Here is a 20656-nt window from a genome sequence, read left to right on the forward strand (position 1 = left end):
CCTATCCACCCCAAACCAGACTGTGCCACCTAAGCTTCTCCCACGTAGAGATTCTAGAGAAGCCATTAATGGGGCTGCAAACTCTGGTTTCCTTGGCTAGGAGACGCATCCATCCTCTCCAGCTTTGTCATTTCTTTCCAGCAATATGTCCCAAGCCAGGCACTAAGAAAAAGCTGGATCCCAAAGTGACTCCTCAGTCCTGGGGAGCCTATGAAACCACACACCAAGAACCAAACATACAGGACTCACCTGGAGGTAGATTTATAAGGGAGGCATCCCTGAGCATCTGAGCTCCTAAACACAAATAGCATGTTGGAAAGATCCTTTCCAAACTCAGGAAGGCAATGTCAATGAGTACTTAAGTCAGCCAGGAAGCAGTAAAGCAAAGGCCACATTCACATCTACATGTCACTCATTCACTTCCATCATTTAATTCATTGTCTGTTTTCCCTTCCAGAATGTAACTGCTATGAGGACAACAGCTAGGTTGGTTTTCTTTCTTGCTGTATCTCCAAGCCTAACATAGTATCTGCATAAATGTCAGTTGAATGAGGAAAAAAAAAAAAAAAGAATATATATATATTTTTTTCTTTTTGTCTTTTTTCGTGACCGGCAACGGATCGCAACCCTCAGTGTCGCGCCCGTACCGGACCGGGACCGGCAACGGGATCGCAACCCTCGGCGTTGCCCCCGCACCTCGCTCAGCCAGTGAGCGGCCAGTCTGTATGTGGGATCCGAACCCTCGGCGGGAGCGCCTCCGTGCTTCCCAAGCAGCGCACTACAGCAGTGCGCCACCGGGCCGGCCCAAAAAAAAGATTATTAACAGATGTGTACCACAGGAAACTTACATGGCTCTCCTATTTAATCCTTCCTTTTTTTTTGTCCTTTTTGAGACGGGCCGCACCGCGCTCAGCCAGTGAGCGCTGTGAGCGCACCGGTCATCCCTATATAGGATCCGAACTCGCGGTGGGAGCGCTGCTGTGCTCCCAGCGCCGCACTCTCCCGAGTGCGCCACGGGCTCGGCCCTAATCCTTCCTTTTAAAACAGCTAGGATGTTAGAAGGGGTGCACGGAAGGGGCACTCTAACTGTATACTGATCCTGCATTAGCATTTCAGAAGCTATTGGTTCTGTTGAGAAACTGGACTGTACAAAGCAGTTAATGAGACATTGCATTATGACCTCATCTGAGTAATCACCCATGGTTTATTTGGAATTCAAACAAACAGGCACCTCAAAAGACATAACTCTCCTTAACCAGGCCTGGATCTTCTTATGACTGCCTTCTGCCATATAAATAGTAAGCCAGCTTGCATATTTTGCATTAATGTCTTCATGCAGGGCTGCTTTGAGTTTATTTTTGTTGCTTTCATTTTAAGACTGTGTTTATGCCTCTCTGTTAGACTTCCAGCCAAAGGAAAAATGGCAAGATGCAAAGCTTGTCCTTTTTTCAGAGACACTCCAGACGGCTCCTGAAGGCACATGGGAAGATTAACAACTTATAGAAGCCAACTCACTGGCATTGGGTAGTTTTCCAAAATGTTTTTTGTGGAAGAAAGATACATCAAACTAGTCCTGTGTCTCAGTTTCCACACTCATAACAATGGAATGAGCATTTACCTAGTGCTTAACTTACCACACTGCCTTGTGGGCCACAAATTCCATATAGTAACAGTCAGTTACCCAAAGCACTAAATAGGGAATGGCTCAGAAATGGCAGTCTCTGAAAAAGCAGCAGCATATTGAGGAGCAAAATAGTAAGAGAGGGTTTTTTAAACTTAGAAAAACAAGGAAAGTTGAAGCTAGCTAAGAATATTTCCAAGACATGACCACACCCCACACCCCATGTGATTTCTCTCCTGCCCGGATTTTCACTTGATTTGCCTCTTCTAGAGACAGCTAAACTCACACACTCACACACTCACAAACTCATTTCTTAATCCCACTAACCCTCTTCCCCCAAGGCTAGAGGCTTGGCGGTGACAGCTTCAAACAATGACATCACCCCAGGTTTGCCTCTTTGGCAGGGTCACCAACATTGTTTGCAGTGAATTTCCTGTAAAGCTCTTAAGACAGGAAACTAGTCCTGTGCCTTGAGTTCTCCGCCTGTTCTGAGCCATCCTGTCAGGTTGAAACAAAGGCTTTTTGTGTTTTTTCCTTTTTGAAAAACAAAATTTCCCTTTACTTTTAATGAGCACCTTAATTACAAGCTAAAGAATTAGATATAGTTACAGATGACCTCATGCTTGCTGATAATTAGCAACTTGAAAGACCTGGCACATCCCTAGACCAGGTTCCTTCGAGTCACCCCCTCCTCCAAGCATTCAGGTTAATTACAAAGCTTGACCTTCCAAAACAGAAGAGGTTTGGCCCAGCCAACCCCCCTCCCCCAGGGCTCCCCGGCACAGGGGGCTTGTTCCTCCCTCCCCACCCCCAGTCTAGAATGGAAATTGCTTCAGAGAGGGTTGATTTGCCTGAGATAACGATGTAGGAGGGGTGACAGGTTCCTGGGGGGCCCCACTCTAGGTGTTGACAAGTTTTAATTAACACCCAGGCTAATTTAACCCTGGCACAGTCAAAGGGAAGAAAACTGCTCATCTCAGAGGCAAGAAGTGTTTGGATTTGCAAGACCCAGTCGTGGTTGGAGGGGAGATCTCTCCGCACAGGCTCCCAATGCAGACTTTTTCATGTTTGTACTTTGTGTTCTCCTGGCACGCAAATTCCACACTGGAGGTGCAGCTGACTCACAATGTTGCTTTCCATACCTTTCATTGTGCTAGAGGGGTATCAACAGCCTGATTTGGAAAGCGCAAACCAGGTGGCCCTCCTTTAGGGTCCTGAGTGCAGCTAGCAATGGGCAGCTCCTGAAAATGGCTACTTCGCACCCCCCTACCAGCCCCCAGTCGGTTGTCACTCTGATGTAAAGTTTTCCAAATTTGCTGCGGGCCTGCACCCTGTGAGGGGAGAGGCTGGGAGGCGGACATTCTCCTCATTCTTTTGCCTTATTAGGTTGTGGATTTGATTGCTTTTGGGGGGAATAGGGGCTAAGTTGAGGAATGGCATCAGGAAGTGACCCCAGGAAAGGGAGGGCGGAGTAAGGAGGAAAAGAGGATGGAGCAGCAAGCAGGCGTGAGAAGCACTGTGGGGAAGGAGGCCTGGGAGAGGCATGGCTCCTCTAAACCCTCTAGGAACCATGTTCCAGGTCAGCAGCTGGGCACAGGCTCCTGCACACCTCTTGGCCCTGTTTGACAGCATTTCTGGGCAGTTATTTTTGGGGTTATCAGTGGGAAGCCCTTCCTGTTTCTATATCACTTACCAGTTGAAGAGAAGGCAGTCTGACTCCATGCTGTGGGTTGTTTCTAACTTAAATCAATAGGATTTTTGGGGGGGTGGCGGGGAGCAAGGGGATAGGGAAAGACAGGGACCCAGGGAAAGAGCTCCTCAGCTGACAGCAGATTTAATAAGCTGAATTACTCAGGAAAGAGTCTTCCTGGCACTGCCTATGGCTCATCCAGACACAAAATTGTTCAGGGCTTGCAACTCTAAAATGAGAAGTCACCTCCCAGATAATGAGGCCCAGATGGACACAGAGACTGGGAGAAGGCTACGTTATGTCACTTGCAACTCAAACGCAGGCTACCACTTGACAGAGGATGCTTCTTTGAAGTTGCTGGCTGGGTTTAGTGCTCCCTGGAGAAGAACTTTTGGAAAGGCGGTATATGTTTTGATTTTCCACTGAGCTGCACATTTCAGCAGATCCTTTCAACCCCTCTAAAGAGGAGACAAACAGTAGACCCCACCTGGATGCAGGACGGTGAGCCACTGAAATAGTTTTGAGAAGCTACATTTATTGAGTTCTTACAATGTACCAGGCAGTGTGCCAACTGCTTCCTACATACAATTTATTTTGTTTAATCCTCAGAACCATCCTGTAAGGTGTAGGATGATGCCCCTTTTCAAAGGAGGACCCTGAGGCTTAATCCCTGTCATTTGCCCAGGATCATGCAGGCAGTAGGTGGAGGAGGTAGGTGTGAAGACAGGGTCTCTTTCCCTCCAAAGGCCATGCTCTGGCTCCATGGCTCCAGCCCTCTTCCCATCCCACACCTTTCACTGCCTCCTGGTTTTGCCACAAAAACCAAGCATGGACATGGGGGTGGCCAGAAGCACCCTCTTGCAGCACTCCTATTCAGGGCTTTCAATACCCCCTTCCCAGGGTGCAGCTGCTTGGGCCAGGAGACAGCCTGAATCCTAGTGACATCTGAGCTGCCTCCTATTGCCTGGTGGGTAGGCTGGGTGCTATTGGCTAACTCACCAGCTGAGAAGGCATCTCCTCCCAGCACCCAGCTTCATGCAAGAAACTCTCTGATCCTGAATATTCTGCAACTTCTCCCCCAGAAACCTCTCCCAAAACAGGGGTGAATACATCCCCCCCAACATATTGTACAAGTAATGAGCACTAGGTTCTCTCAAAAAATATCCACCCACCCCCCTCGCAACATCTCTGCCTTTCAGAAGAGGAAATGAGGCACCTTGTAAGCAGACCCTGCCTAGAAGCCTTAACAAGAAGAAAAAGAAATAACAACTGGCTGTGTGTCTATGGCCCTCTATCCTTAATAGCACTGCTTCAGTGCCCAGTCTACAAAGACTAGCTCAGTGACAAGAGACAGGCAATTCTTGTCACCCTCACCATCCCCACCAAATCCTTCTACAGCAAGCCTACTGATCCCAGGAAGTCTAAAAGATGAAGGCCAAGTTCTACCGGATGATTTCAGCCAATACTTTACTTACAGGAGCTGAGCTATATCAAAACTCTTCTCTCATACATCATCTGGAGGGGGTGGGGGAACCCACCTGAAACCACACAAAGAAAGAGGCATGGGCCAGTGACCACAACACGTACCTCACAGTAGGACCAGAATGCAACTCAAATATGTCAATCTGGGGAAAGCATAACCAAGGGCACTACAGTATCTGAGTCACACATTTGGCCAGGAGCATCTGAATGAATTTTTTTTTTTTTTTTTTTTAAACATAATGGAGTATTTCCTAGGATGGGAACTCTAAGTTCAACAAGCCAGCTCTAAGGCATTTATTTAAAGAAAAGAATAGCACCTGGAAGCTTAGCTTGACAGGCAAGAACACTCCTAGTCTACCCTCACTGCAGGGACAGCAGATTAACTGTGGCACACCAAACCAGCCAGCCTATTGGGAAACGAACCCATTCATTTCTGTGATCTTAATAAAAAATGGCCGTTTTCAGTGGTCATCCAGACTAGGAGGCAACATACAGTACCACATATTCTGAGGGGCTGGGCTATAAGGTACAGGGCTTACAGAGACCCTTGAACATAAGAAGAGCGTCTCTCTCTGTTCCTCTTTTTTTTTTTTTTTTTTTTTCACCTTGTTGATTTTGAAGAGACCATCAGCAAATTTAAAGAATATGCCTCAAAGGCAGAGTCAGAGCAGACTCCCACCTGGGGAGGAGTCTGGCCCAGCCACTATACTTGTGAAAGTGACAGGACCCTTGAATGAATACGGATCCACAACCTGGGGTCTTGCTATTCAGAGGTTCCAAGATAGACCAACCTGGTACCTCATGCCTCAAACCTGAAACTCCCCCAAAGATGACACTAATGTGGGGAAGGAACTGATAGGGCTGCTTGAAAGTGACAGCTAAGGAATGTTGTTCAATTGCACATGGGATCCTCTAACATTTGCCCCCAGAAACCTGCCCGCAGCTGGGGCAAAGGTCCACCCCTCCTGCACACTCACCTCCTTTATGAAAGTTTCCATGACTGACCCCACCTGCCCTTATTCACCCCTTTCCTCTCCTGGGACACGGCTAGAGAGCTGTGGGCTTGTCGGTGTGCCGCTTAGTGTCCTTCTGAGGTCTCGTGGCTTGTGAGCTCCTTGAGAGCATGGGCTGGGTCTCCGGTTTCTCTCATACCCCCAAAGGCTCAGCACTGAGCTCCGCTCTGCTGAGGAGGGGCCCAGTGAGGGCTGTTGTCTGGCTCTAGCGGTCATGTTTCTACCTGAGTGCTGGAGTCTGGGGCCCATGAAGCCCCAACTCATGTTACACAAGAAGCTGGTTGGCGATAAAATGCAGACCCACTTTGGTCAGAGGCCCCTAATTCTGCTACCCAAGTGGCGATTGCTGAAATCTTGCAAAGGACCTTCCAAGTCTTTACAGTGTGATAGAAAGAGGTAGCTCCTCCCACCCCCAGCCAGAAAGCCTTTTCTATCTGCAGGAACAACTTGGAGCAGGTTCAGCTCAGCATAAATGCATAATAAGCTACCCACCATGGAAACTTACAGCAGTATCCCAAACACGGAGTAGGACTCAATATAATTTGACACATTTTCTATTCACCATAGACTTTCTTCCCACTCTGAATCACCTTTATAAAGGGGAAGTTTTGTTTCTGAATTTAATGTGATAAGGATAGTACCAGCCAGTCACAGAAGAAAAGGGGGGATAAGGATAAACACACACACACACACACACTCCCTCCCTCTCTCCCTCCCTCCCTCCCTCCCCTCCTATATAGCTACTTAAAAGATTTAACAAGTTCACATGGGTATGCTGTCAGAATGGAAACCTCGTCATCTTTTTTCCAGCTGAAGCAGCTGGGCTGGCTGTGTCATTACAGTACACCTTCATATTCATTCGCTCCTTTACATTCTGTTGACAGGGAAGAATTTTGCTGCCGAATTTCAAGGATAGGGCAGAAAAAATATCCTTGCCCATGTTCACAATAAACACTCTGTGATCCATGAACTTAACTTCTTGCCAGGTGCTAATATGTGTACAAAGGCAGGAATGTCTATTGATAGCCCCAAGCGCTCTGTCGCTGTTCCTCGCTCCCTAAATAAAAGCCACATAACTAGTCTGACAAGCTATGCCTTCAAATGGACAGCCATGGGCCCAATGAAATCTACCGGGTTCCTGGATTGGCTGCCAGTAGGGTAGAGAAAGCCGAACACCTCAGACCAAGTCAGCCTGCATGTCTGTGTCCTTCTCTGAACTAGAACCACCCTAGCTCCACCTGATCAAAACAAGGAGGAAATACTAAGCAAATGGAAGAGGGACTCGCAGAGAAGGAGAGGACCTAGAGAAGAGCCAGTTTTAAAATCAGACTTCCTGGTTTCTGACTTAAAAGAGGGCAACTCAACATTTTACAAAAGATGTTTTGTAAAGCAAGTGGCATCTCACCAGATAGTGGCCTCTTGATGGGACTGCAGGCGGCTAGAACTTGTGCATGTGGTAAAAGTTAAGCGCTCTAAGACAGCCACACTACAAAGCTATTGTGAGTACACAGAGCCATAAAACTCCAGATTCAAAAGTTACCAGGCTTAAATCAAACACAGGTGCCTACTGCAAATGATCACAGAGATAATTGAAGCTTTTGTTTGGTTTAATATTCTTCAGTCCTGGGGTTCCCAGTTTAAAAGTCAGTTCCAGTTTGGCCTGTCCGGGGGGTCTGAGAGGGAAGGGTTGCAGTGTCAGACTTCTGGAAGTATGAGGTTCCTGTCCTACTGGAGTCTAAGAGGGGATGAATTTGCAAATACAAGTTGACTCTAGACCTCATCAGCACTTCTGACAACAAAGCTCTAAGTGATCTGCCTGTGCTTGTCTCTTCCATGTGCCCTGCTCTGACCACTCTGGCCTCCTCTCTTTCCTCAGGGCCTCTATACTTAGGTTCCTCCTGCTTGGAACAGCTTTCCTCTAGTGCTCTCTTGGCCCCCTTTTTCTCATCCTTTAGAGAACAGATGAAATGCCATCTCTTCAGAGACTTTCCTCTCCACCTAAAGTATGTGCACTGCACCCTCCTCCCCTCACTACTCTCTTGCAAAGTCATTCCCAATCACTAGACTACAGAGTAGTGCAGAAATCAGACCATACACTTAGAAGCCATGTGAAAGTCAGTCCATGTGAAGCACTTAGAACAATGTCTAGCATAGAATAAAATACAAGCTGTTATTATTAAATTTAAAGCACTTAATCCTGTCTTGTTACCTTGTTTATTATTTACGTGCTTGTTGTCTATCTTCCTCACCAGCCTGTGAACAGATCAAAACATATAGAAATGAGATGTAAGGTAGTTTGCATGTGGCCATCTGATTTCATTGGTAGCCACTAGCCAATACTAAAGCTGGAAGCAGGCTCCCCAAAGATCTTCACTGCCTACACTCTGACATAATTGAACCCACAGAGCCTGAACCGCTACTCAGAAGTCTCATGTTTAAACTATGTTTGGAATGTCTGATAGGAACATGCATTTATTTTTAGGCAAGAAAGTTGTCTCCTAAGCTAACCCCGTGGCCCTAGAGCAGGCCGTATTTGGCAAGGACTACTTTGTGCTTATTTATTAAAGAGGCCCAGAACTTTCTCAAGTCTAAGGTAGCTGTTAAGAGAACTCCATGTGCTGTGAGTCTTCTATTTTTATGGTCAAAGCTTGTTCCCTTTGACTCTCTGGGGTGTTTCTGTATGGTGGGGAGAAGCCAAGTGTTGCTCCCTTACCTTCCACAGCTTTGGTCCATGCTCTACTAATCAATCATCCCTAAATTGGTTCACAGCTCTCAATGGACTGAATTCTCTTTCATGGGTTGTCCCTCATCAGTGAGTTAATGAAAGGTACAAAGGGAAAGAGAAAATTAGTTTCAAAAAACAGCCAAGAAGGCCCTCCCCTAAGTAGTCTAGGTGTCTCCTCTCACCCCACTGGGAGACACAGTGCTGGGTGACTACAGCCAACATCTCTGAAAAAGACATCTTGATACAGGCCTTCCTGTTTTACAGAAAGGTAAGCCCTACCACAGTCCTGACAGCGTAGCTCAAAAGATCCCCCCCACCCCCCAAAAAAGTAACTGCCTCACAATCCTGGTGATGTTTACCATCTGGATACCTTCCAGGACTTGAAAATCTGAATCATGACTGGTTAGCAGACAGCCTCTAAGAAGGGTCAATTCATCAGACTGCCCTTGAACCAGCCTGGCAAGTTGGCTGCTTCCAGACATTTTGAATTTTGAAACTGAATTTATTCCATAGGCCAGAACTAGAAGATCACACAAGTCTTAAGTTAAAAACAAAACAAAAATATATCTGGTCCTTTCAGATGTAAACCATGCCAGTAACAGCCAAAGAAGCACTTTGTGTAAGCATTTAATATTTTTTATCAAACATACAATTTAATGCAAAGATACTCATTTTCTTAAAAAGAAAGAATGGGGAAATGATCGGAAGAAAAAGGCTTATTTACTGTCAGAGTTAGGATAGAGAGGATGCAGATTTTTAAAAAAATGTTATTTGCACATGGGATTTGCTCAAAACTTTTTAACTTTTTAATTTTTAGAGTTCTTTTTAATTTGTTAGTGTTTGTGAAGCAGGCAAATGCTTGATGCAGGCACATTTTGCCCTGCTATTAAGAAGTCACATAGCTGAGATTCCAATTCTAAATGCCTCGAGAAAAAGCACAAGTCCCAGCCACAAAGCCAACAGCGGCTTTCATGGTGTGTGTCCCTTTTTCTTCCTCTCTCATGAGCAAATGCACACCCCTCATCATTAAAATGGACTGGCCCAACTCCTGAGCCAGGGGACAGAGGCCCCTCATCCCCTACCCAGCATGGCCACTATGCATGTGGATATTTTCCTGTGAGACCAGCTGGCAGAAACTTTTTTCTGCCCAAGGAGCCTAACATTCCACCATTAGCGCTGGTATGGTGGCACTCCCCAAGACAGTAAGCAAGCAACTTGGTTTCCATGGTAATATCAACTAAATACCTTTTACTCACACCCAGATTGAGATTGATCACAGAGCACTAATGTGTTAACTGTTAAGCACTCACATACCAGGCCCTGATGACACTGACTGAAGTCAGCCTCCAGCACTGCCTTTGGCCCTTGGTAAAGGAAAGCCTGCCATCTCAACAACACAAGCTGTAGACCCACAAATCCACTTACTGTGACACCCCCTCAAGCAACCTCCCAGCATGGCTGGATGCTGAATCACTTGCAAGCTTCCTTCCATACTGTTTCTCCTAACCTCAAATTGGCCTTCTCTGCCATCAAAACGAAGCATGTATTTAAAAAAAAAAAAAAGAAAGAAAGAAAGAAAAGAAATGCCTCTATTTCATTTCCTGTGGTGCCCCCATTCTGGATGGCTGCTAATTAAGACATTCTTAGAACTGGAATCAGAGCCATTACTACTCGGGAGGTAAGATATGGAAACTCTTTATTTTGGGCTTTTTGGGGATTAAAAAACCAAATGTGCTCTCTCTTCAGACATGGCGAACAAAAAGTAAGGCATACTGCCTGCTTTCTGTGCTGCCTCTGATCCACCTAGACTGTGGCTTCCACCCACTCTCAAAAACCATCAGGGAGGGGGCAAAAGATGAAAAGAAAAACCCACTAGAAAGCCAGAGACAGACATCACTCAAGCCCCACACCTTTGGGGGGAAAACTTTAAAAAACATAAAACAAACCACAATGTCTTCTTTATTCCTGCCTGAAGCCAAAGACACAAATGCTATTGTATTGCTGGTGCTCTAGCATCCCATTCAATCATTTCAACACCATCAGCGATATTTCCCAAGATGATTTCATTGTGTTCTGTGGAGTAGTAACTGTGCTTCCAACTACTTCAGCTCCACATCCACAGTTCCACTGGAAGACAAAGAATCTGTTCTGCTCTGATATTTGGGGGAAAGAAAACATTTAAATAAGCCTTTCTTAACTCGGCAGAAGGGCACTGCTTTCCTTTCAGAATGTAGGGTTCAATACCCAGATGGGGTATCAGTGTGCTTTATTCACGGGAGGGGCCAAACTTTAAGTGTGTATGTGTAAGAAAACTGGAGCCTTAAAAAGAAAAAGCTGTGTGAGAAGCAAGAGATAAACCCCTAATTCTTATATTTACAACATGGCCTGGTTTCTTAAAAACAAAGCCCCCAAAGCCCTAACATTTCAAAGTAAAGACCAATCAAGTATCATCCAATCATGAGCAGCATGTTCAAGTCCAGTCTGGTGGGATGGTATGCAAAGCAAGAGGGGCTGTGTGCTCCTGGGCAAGTCACTTCCCTGCCCACACCATGGAATGTTTCCAGCGTCAAAAGTTTTTTCCAGGGCGGGCCTGTGGCTCAATCGGGAGAGTGCGGTGTTGATAACACCAAGGCCATAGGTCTGGATCCTATATAGGGATGGCCGGTTGGCTCACTGGCTGAGCGTGATGCTGACAACGCCAAGCCAAGGGTTGAGATCCCCTTACCGGTCATCTTAAAAAAAAAAAAAAAAAAAAAAATTTTTTCCAAGTGTGGCATGCACACATGGAAAATCCTAAGAATTATCCACACCCTACATTAAACTTTCAGTCACAATGAGGTTATTCCCTTTGATTCTCTTGTAAACCTGATGACTTTAAAAACAAAGTCTCTGCTTGGTACTGATGGGTCCTTTGTTTATTTTTACAGTTTCCTTCTATTTATGGCCAGAGAAGCTGGGCTTCCCATTTACCATATTCATATCAATTTTCCTTTTAAAACTTAAGAAATGCAAAGTGCCTTAAAGAAAATTATTAAGCATATAAAAGTAAAAGTGGGTATGGAAAAATCACAAATGACTGAAGTTTGGAAGCACAGAGATAAGCACAAGGAGACTGTTGTAGCTGGGGAACCACTCACTGTCCTTTCTGGAAACACAGGATGGTCCTCCACTCTTGGGTTGTAGGGGGTGAGTGGGACTCAACCCTGGAAGGCAGGAGCTAGCACAGCAACAGGTGGCAAACAGCAAATGCCAAGTACATTCAATCCATTCACTTTTAGACAACACTTCAATAAATCACATCTGGGAAAAAGGCCACTGGCCTCTTCCAAAGTAACTGCTGCTCAAACTAAAGGGAAGGCAACCAGGTTACACCAATCAGCTTTTAAAGACTTTCCATGGACATTTCCAGTTAATGCCTGTGTTGTTTATAAGGGAAAGGGGAGGGGGGAGGATGTGAAAGAACACAACCAAAAAAGGCACAACACTAAGACAAATGTCTCAGGGATTTTTATAATCCCAGAGAAACCACTACTTGGATAAAACTTCCCAAGCACTGATGATGTAAGAAACTCTTGCCAGTTAAATATACGCAAAGATTTCACTTTCTGGAGGAGGTGGGTTCCTTCCCCTCCTAGCCAGTCATTTAACTGCTGCCCCCCAACACCCCCCATAAGATCACTCTTTAAACAGAGACTGGAATTTTAAATGATTGCTTTTCTCTGATTCATTGAACCAAATGTAACTCATAAACCTTCTTGAAGAAAAGTGATACTTGTGCCACTTTCAAACACTTTATAACAAATTCTGGTGCCTACACTGCCAACACTGTAAAACTAAGTTTCCTTATAACTCTGCTTTGATGTTTCAAAGTTTAAACCCATCCTAAAGGAGACTAATCTTGAGCGCTCAAACTACCTAGAATATAAAGATCTCTTTCAAAGTTCCGGGGATGACAGTATTTGTATCTGCTCAAGTAGAAACTTCCACCTACCATTTCATAGGTCAGTGTTTCAGTTACTGCTGCCACTGAATATTACCAATTTGCTATCACTTGCCTCTTATTTACACAAAAAAAGAAAAAGTGACAAAAAAAAATTTAAAGGGTAAGGTGAGTGTTTTTGTTATTCTGTAAATTAAATACATAAAGGCAACAGAAGGAAACTTAGGAAAGGGAACTGAATGGGACGGATGAGAAAATGGATATCACTAAGTGAAGGAAATAAGGATAAAGCTGGGGGAAAACACTGGTCTAAAATATACTAAATGCCAGGGAAGAGAAAGATGTTGATATTTTAGCTATTCAGAGAACTTGAATGGCAAGTGATACTAGAGCAAACAGCTGTTTCGCTAATTACTTTTGCCCTTCCCTTTTCCCCTTCAAAAAAATAAATGCAGCAGCAAGGGAACCGTTTTTTAAAGAACTACCTTAAGATCTGGTCAAAGGCTCATACAATTCCCAGAACACTATAAATCAGTATAGCAAAAGCCTAAAGTGTTCATCTCAACAGTCTCAAATTCCTTAGGCCTTCCCAAATCAATTCTTTTTTGGCTCCATTCTCTCTGCTGTCATCTGTTAGATAGCACTGCCAGATAACTTGTACTACACACTCAGTTAACTCTGAAAAAGGGCTCTGTCCAGAGTCTGCCATGACTGGAGTATATGTTGAAATGGCACAGACTTGTCCCTGCTCCCCTGCCATCTGATTAAGAGGACATTTTGAGAGTGCGAGCTTACTTTTTCTGGGGGGGTGGGGGGAGACTCTTCTAGATAAGCCATGAACAAGGACCTACATTTTTTTTTTTTGTCTTTTGTCTTTTTCCGTGTCCGGCAACGGATCGCAACCCTCAGTGTTGCCCCCGTACCGGACCGGGGACCGGCAACGGGATCGCAACCCTCGGTGTTGCTCCCGCACCTCGCTCAAGCGGGAACCGGTCTGTACGTGGGATCCGAACCCTCAGGCGGGAGCGCCGCCGCGCTTCCCAAGCGGCGCACTATCCAGTGCGCCACTGGGCCGGCCCCGAGGACCTACATTTTAACTGACCTCTCTGACTGCATCTCAGGAGTTTAATAGCACCACCAGCACCTGAATATAACGACACCATCCTCATTTCCTGGGCTGTTTTCCTCCAACACTTTCACCAAATTTTCCCCACACTGAGGTCAAGCAATTGGCTGCCATTAAATGAAAGCTTTTAGCACCAGTTCCAACTGGAGGGTGAATCAGCTCCCTGCTGCCAAAGCTCCCTGCTGGTCTGGGAAGCCGGAACCAGGGAGGGTGTTTCAAAAGACATAGGGCAATTCCTGGCCCACGCCCTGGACTGCCTAGGATTAGGTGAGGTGGCAGGCGCCACTCCACAGCACCAACCGGATCTCAACTGTCTGCCAGGTGAGTGTGAGTGGCCCTGCACTGCACTCCCAGGCCATCCTCCCAGACCTTACCTCTTCTTCAGTCATTAGAAAAGTCATATTCTAAAACTCATTTCTGGGGGAGGGGGGAGGGACAGTGCTAGCAGCTGAGTAGCTTCCCTACCCATGAACAGAGTATATTTGCCCCCTTATATACTTACAGATGTATTTCTAGATGACAATTGAGTTGAGTTACCTTTTTTTTTTTGTAAATACATTATTCAATTTTGAAAACTAAGGACCTGTTAATCTTAGCCAGATCCTAAGAGGAAAGCAATTAGAGTAATGGAACAAAATAACAGATGGCTACTTTGGGGCCTCCTTCATCAGCCTTTAAAAAAAAAAAAAAAAGGCAAGACCTATTTGGCGAAAAACAAAGCACCATCAGAACTTTCAAATAATTAACTCAAACCTAATACAGCCCTAGCCAAAGGTCAGGGTCTAAACACTGAGGCCCTGCAAATAGTGATGTTTCAATTAACATTCAAGCCTAGTAAAAGAGGCACTTCCTCTTGCTATGATGAAAAGTTTTGGAGTAACCGTCAAGAGATTTCACCCTTCTAGAAGAACAGGGTGGCAAGGCTACCCAGGCCCTTTTTAGAAAGTGGGAGAGGGAACTGTGGCCCTGAACAATAGTTACTCAAGAATTTGCTCAAAGACCAAATCAGTTCTTCTCCAGCCCTCCAGGAGAACACTTAGGGCCTTCCTATGTAAAAACTATTGCATTGGGCCGAGCCCATGGCGCACTGGGGAGAGTGCAGCGCTGGGAGCGCAGCAGTGCTCCCGCCGCGGGTTCGGATCCTATATAGGGATGGCCAGTGCGCTCACTGGCTGAGCACGGTGCGGCCGGTCTCAAAAAAAAACTATTGCATAACCTACCTGTTAGATAATACCTTGGTTACAGGGGCCCTAGAAGCCAGAGCAAAGGCTTCCAGGTAGAAATGAGACACACACTCTGACTTGGGCCAACCCTTGCTTAATTCCTAGGAGAATTCAATTATGCACACTTTAAGGACCTACAGCTGTCCTGGACACAGATTTTTAGAGTATGTGAGTGTGTGTGTACAGGACACTGACAGGACTGTCACTTTCCTTATGCCCAGTGGGCTTGGCTTTGGAGAGGCAAGAAGGGCAATCTGTCACTCACTAAAGTGACATTGCAAGGTAGAAAAAACCCAGCTAGCAGTGGGTGGCACTGATTCTCTTGGAAGGAAGGGAGAGAACAGCACAAATTAGTGTATCTTTCCCACTACACTTTCCCCCATTTCACAAAGGATCCCTACCTCCTAAAGAGAAAGAGCACAGCAGTGAAGGGCAGAGAGATGAAGTAATACTATTTCCCCAAAGAACAGCTAAGTAAGTACTTGCTGAAGTAGGTATAATGCAGGATGTACTAGAATTTGGCCCTTACTGAGAATCTAAAGCAGCTCGTACTAGAGGACGCTGTGAGCCACCATTTTCTTCAACCTTGCCTGGCCCTGAAGGAAGAGAGCTGGGAGGTAAAAGGGAGAATAAAACAAGGCAGCAAGGCTTTCGGGGTTCCAGTGAGTCCTGGTTCCCACCCAGGACCTGAATGGTGCCCCAGCCTCACCCTGTGGGCACAGGAGACTATAACCACACCCTAACTCCAAGAAAGGAGTGGAACAGAGCTAGCAAAAGGAGTCACTTGGGGAGTGGTAGAACTCAGGAAGTAGGAGAGAAGGAAGGCCCCACACTCCCATCACCTGAGAAAAAGAGAGTCTGGGGCTCATTTCCCCAAGCACCTAGAGCTGAAGAAGACAGATCCCAGACCTTCTCAAAAACAATGCTGTGGCCCCCTGTTCCCCTCCTAACTTTCCAAGTCTCTTGACAACTTCTAACCTTTTCCAACCTGACACTGCCTCAGGCAATAAATCATTGTTGAGGCTACAGACTAGATCTCCCCTTCCCCTCAAAAAAACATTTTTATGTAGGCTGTCTCAACATGTCCACACTGAGGCAGGTGGGGCAATGGATAAGGACACCACCCCCACCAAGTCGCTGCTACTCTCCCACCTCCAGTTACTACTGATGAGGAAATTCAAGCGGTCATTGGTAATTTCCCCAGGGTTATGGCAGGCCCCACCTCAGGCTGCCTTGGAACAGCTGCTCCTTCCACCCTTTTTCTTCCAGACTGGGCTGCCTGTGCCAAGCCCCAAAGCACCAACTCACACCCTCAAGAGGCTTCCAGTCACTCTCCACTCTCTTTCCTCAGCTCACCACTCAAACCCCTTGAATCTGTCCCCATGTTCCTGAAAAATCTCCACCAAACCCACTCTCCCAAATCTTCAGAGCCCTCTCCCAAAGTCCCAAATCCATACACATCCGGTCTTTGTGGAATCACCAAAGGGACCCCTTCAATTCCTTCTCATTTTACAGATGAAAGAACTACACTGAAAGATCAAGGGTCTTGAAGGCCAGAGAGCTGATTAGTAACAAATCTGGGAAGAAAATCCAGATCTCCAGAACACATTAAAAGCCTCTAACTTCAAGTACCTCCCACCCTCTTCACACACACTTCTGAACAACCCCCCCACACACACCCACTCAAAACACTCCTTTCTTTAGCTCTTCCTGCACACACTCAAACCCTCTCTTACATCGACTCAGAGCTCACCATTCAACCACATTGGATTATCCCAGCTCCCAAACACCTTCCCTGGGCCCTCCACTCTACTTCTGATAGCCCTTTCACTACTGTGGGTCGCCCCCAATTTGCTCCCATACTCCAAAGTGCCACCTGAAAACAGACTCTGTTTAAGGATCCCTTCACTTGTCCACCCCCCTCCAAAAAAGACACAGTTTTTCCTCCCAAATCTCCTTATTCTCCCTTCACAACACATGCACACTCTCCAGTCTCAGGACTGCGTCTCCAGAAGCACCCCCCACCCCAGATTCCTTTCTCAGTCTATACATCACACATTTCCTTTCTAAGGAGACTTTCATTTTCCTAAACTAACCTCCCTCCTATTATCCGCCATTCCGGCTCACATTCCCTCCCTCCATGCTCACCTTTCCTAGACCACATTTTCCTCAGGCTCCTCCAACACTTTACTGACCTTTTCAACCTCTCACCAATTCTTCAAAGTACCCCTAAATACTCTCCATATCCCCCTCGGGCTTCTCCATCCCTCAATTCTTCTTATTTCTACCTCCCATTCTTCTCCTCTTCCCTGTAGGACACTGTACCCCAAATAAATCTCACCCCCTTCAAAAACGTCTTATTCACAGGCCCCTAACTTCTCCCCTCAGCACCCCAACCCCTCCTCACACCCTGAGCCCCATGTCTTTCCCTAGTTCCTCTACTCCTTTCGTCTTCTGGCCTCCCTAGTCCTCCCACCTCATCAGACTCCACAATCCCTTCCTTGGTACCCCCACTCCATCTTCAGACTTCCTGATTCTTCATCCCTCTTAGAACTCCCTCAGCTTAAGGCTCCCCCAATTCCAATCTTCTTCAGACCTTTCTGCATTCCAGATAACCCCCTCCATACTCGTGCTCCTCTTCAGACTCCTCAGAACCCTAATTCTACCCCGACCCAAGAATTCCCTTCCCAGACTCCATTTCTTCTCTCAGGACCCCAGCCCATCCTCTGATCCTTCAATCCCGCCTCAGATCCCAATTCCATTTAAGCCTCCCCAATCATCTCCTCAGTTTCCCCCAATTCCCCTCCTAGAACCTCCAAATCCTTTATCGGTCTTCCTGATTCCCTTTTTTCGACTCCCATATTCCCTACATGGCCGCCAATTATTTTTTCAGATTCCCAATTCCTTCCTCAAGCTCTGCGATTCCTTTTCAGGACTCCGAATCCCTTCCCAGACCCGCCAATTCCTTTCCAGGACCCCCAATTGCCGTCTCAGACCCCCCAATGACCTCTCCGGGCCTCCGAACCCCTTCCCAGCCCCCCGGACCCTCTGGAAAGGCCCCCTCCAGCCCGTCCGGCCCGCGGGCCGCGCACCTTGCGCTGCTGCTTCTCCCAGGCCGGGTCCAGCAGCAGGTCCCGGTCCCAGTCGTCCTCCTGGGCCATGTAGTCGCCCATGCTACCCCCGCCGCCGGCGCCATTGCTTCCGCTGCTGGGGCCGTACTGGTACGACTGGTTCGCCGCGTGGTAGTCCACCATTCTGCCGCCTCTCGCTCGCCCACCAGCCGGTCCGCTCCCGCCTCAGCTCCCGCCCCTCTGCCCGAGCCTCCGCAGCCGCCGCCGTCGTCGCTGCCGCCGCTTCAGCCGCTTCAGCCCGCCCTCCACTGGCGCCTGCGCACTGCCCGCCGCGCCTGCGCACCGCGCCGCCGCCGCCACCGCCCTCCCCCGCGCGCGCCCCCGCCAGCCCAGAAAGGCCTCGGGCGCTCAGCGTCCGCCTCCCCCGCCTCCCCTGCAGCTCGTGGACGCGCACACGCGCGTGGGGGCGGGGCCGGGCCTGAATGATTCACGAGGCGGGTCTCGCCGCCGGGCCTTAACCTGCTCAGGCGCGGGAGGCAGCGTTCCGGGTCAGCAGCACGAATTCAACCCATTATGAAACTACCTTCCAGTGAAGGGAGACAACAAAAACAATTTTAGGAGGTATGTAGTATATATTCCAAGGTGACAAAGTGTTTGGAGAAAAACCAAGCGTTAGCTGGGATGTAAATAAAGTACTCAGAGTCGGCCTCACGGAGAAGGCGGACATTTGAACAAAGACCTGAAGGATTCACGAAATGGACATGGGAATTAGGTTAGATTCGAATAGGTACTGGCTGACCGGGAAGGTAGAGGAATGTTTGGACTTGTCTATCTTCATTCATTCAAAACATTTATTGAGCACCTACTGTGCGCCAGGCCCTGTTCTTGGGGGCTGGCCTATAGTGGTGAGCATGACATGTCTGGTCAGTTCTCAAGTGGCTAACATTGCAGTGGGGAGGGGCAACGATAAATAAGCTAACAAATACAGATAAGTGACATTGCCACATTGACAGGCATCTCAAATTTATTTATTATTATTATTTTTTTTCCTTTTTGTCTGTTTTACTGACCGGCAACGGGATTGCAACCCTCGGTGTTGCGCCCGCACCGCGCTCAGCCAGTGAGCAGGAACCGGTCTCCACATGGGATCCGAACCCTCGCAGCGCACTCTCCAGTGCGCCACCGGGCTGGCCCGGGCATCTCAAATTTAAATATCTAAAGCAGAGCTCTTGATCTTCCCCCAAAACCAGACCATCCTACAGTCATTCCCATCTCAGTTAATGGCACCTCCAACCTTCCAGCTGCTCTGGCAACAAATCTTTGACTCCTCTTTGTCTTTACACCCCACAACTAGTTATTCAGGAAATTCTGTCATTCTGTCTTCAAAGTATATACAGAATTCACCCACTTCCCCCCACACCCACGGCCCCACCCTGGTCTGTCCGCCCTCGCCTTGTCTTCCCTTGGACCATTGCAGCAGCTTTCTCTCTGCCTCGGGCTCCCCCTCAAAGTCGGAGGGAACCTGTGAACACCTGAGTCAGATCATGTCCCTCCCTCCCTCTTCTGCTTAGAACCCTCCTGTGGCTCCACACTCAGAGTAAGAGCCAAAGTCAAGGAAAAGAAAAAAGCCTACTGAGGAAGTCTGCCCTGCCCTGTCCCAGCCTAGCCCAGCCAGGCCCAGCCCAGCCCAAATTTTGAAATAGCCAAAAGTTCTGGGACTTCAGCCAGACCCAGAAGGTTGTCCATGTTCCGGTCCCTGTTTCCCTCACAGCTCACCTCCCACTTTCTCCCTGGCTCACTGGCTTCCTTAATGTTCCTGGAACATACCAGGAACTGTACTCCAGCCTCAAGGCTTTTGTTCTTGGTGACATGTTGTTACCACTACCTGGAAGGAACACTTTCACCAGATACTGGATCCATATGGCTCACAGCCTCCTCTCCTGTGGGACTCTGCAAAAATGTCACCTCCTCAGTGAGACTGTCCCTGACTACCTTATTTAAAATAGCATCCCACACCTACTTTGCTTAATTTTTGTCCATGGTACTTATCATCATTTAACATACAATGTGATTTATGTATTCAATGTCTGGTCTGTCTCCTCCCCAAGAATATCAGTCCATGACGGGGGGAAATCTTTGTTTTGGTAATTGCTGTATCCCTAGTCTCTGAAGCAGTAGTGTCTGGACCAGAGTAGAAGCTTAATAAATCCTAGGTGAATGAATGAATGAATGAATGGGCTTAAAACCATGGTGAGGGATTTGAATTTTATTTTAAATGCAATGTAAAGTTAAGGCAGGACTTTAAGCAGGGGAGGGCTGTGATCAGATTGAGTCGTTGGCAAGATCCCTCTGGCTATGTGAGAACAGACTGTAGAAGATTGAGTCCAGTGAGGAGGCTGCTACAGTGGTCCAGACCAGTGTCCCATGGAGGAGGGAGGAGTGGGAAGATTTGGGGAAGTCGAGCTGACAGGACTTAACTATCATGGCTTTGACTTTGGTGGGAGAATCAAGCTGGCTCCTAGGTTTTGGGACCTGAGCATCAGGGAAGTGTGAAGAAGTTTACTGTAATAGGAAGGACTTGAGGAGAATGATTGTCAGGGAAGGTAAGGATTTGATTTAGATTAGAGCAGGAACTGGCCAACTGTGTGAAAAGAGGGGATTCTGTCATAGTCCACCTACTTGGGGGTGGAGATTTGAAGACACAGCTCCTCCAGGTATGGAAGCTACAAGGATCCTCCACCTCTCCTAAAGGCATGTGAAGAGAT

At 47.2% G+C, this 20656-nt stretch overlaps 1 protein-coding gene across 1 annotated transcript in view; it reads right to left on the bottom strand.

Annotated features, from left to right (window-relative positions):
- ACTN4 (actinin, alpha 4) overlaps window positions 1-18126 on the bottom strand; it is a 76585-nt gene extending 58459 nt beyond the window's left edge. The window contains exon 1 of the mRNA XM_008573954.1: window positions 17913-18126. Coding sequence (XP_008572176.1) covers window positions 17913-18074 — 162 coding nt within the window. The 5' untranslated portion in view covers window positions 18075-18126. The remainder of the gene's footprint in view (window positions 1-17912) is intronic.
- Between the last annotated feature and the right edge of the window lie 2530 nt (window positions 18127-20656).

This window comes from Galeopterus variegatus, unplaced genomic scaffold (assembly GCF_000696425.1).
Source record: "Galeopterus variegatus unplaced genomic scaffold, G_variegatus-3.0.2 Scaffold973, whole genome shotgun sequence".
Lineage (NCBI taxonomy): Eukaryota > Metazoa > Chordata > Mammalia > Dermoptera > Cynocephalidae > Galeopterus > Galeopterus variegatus.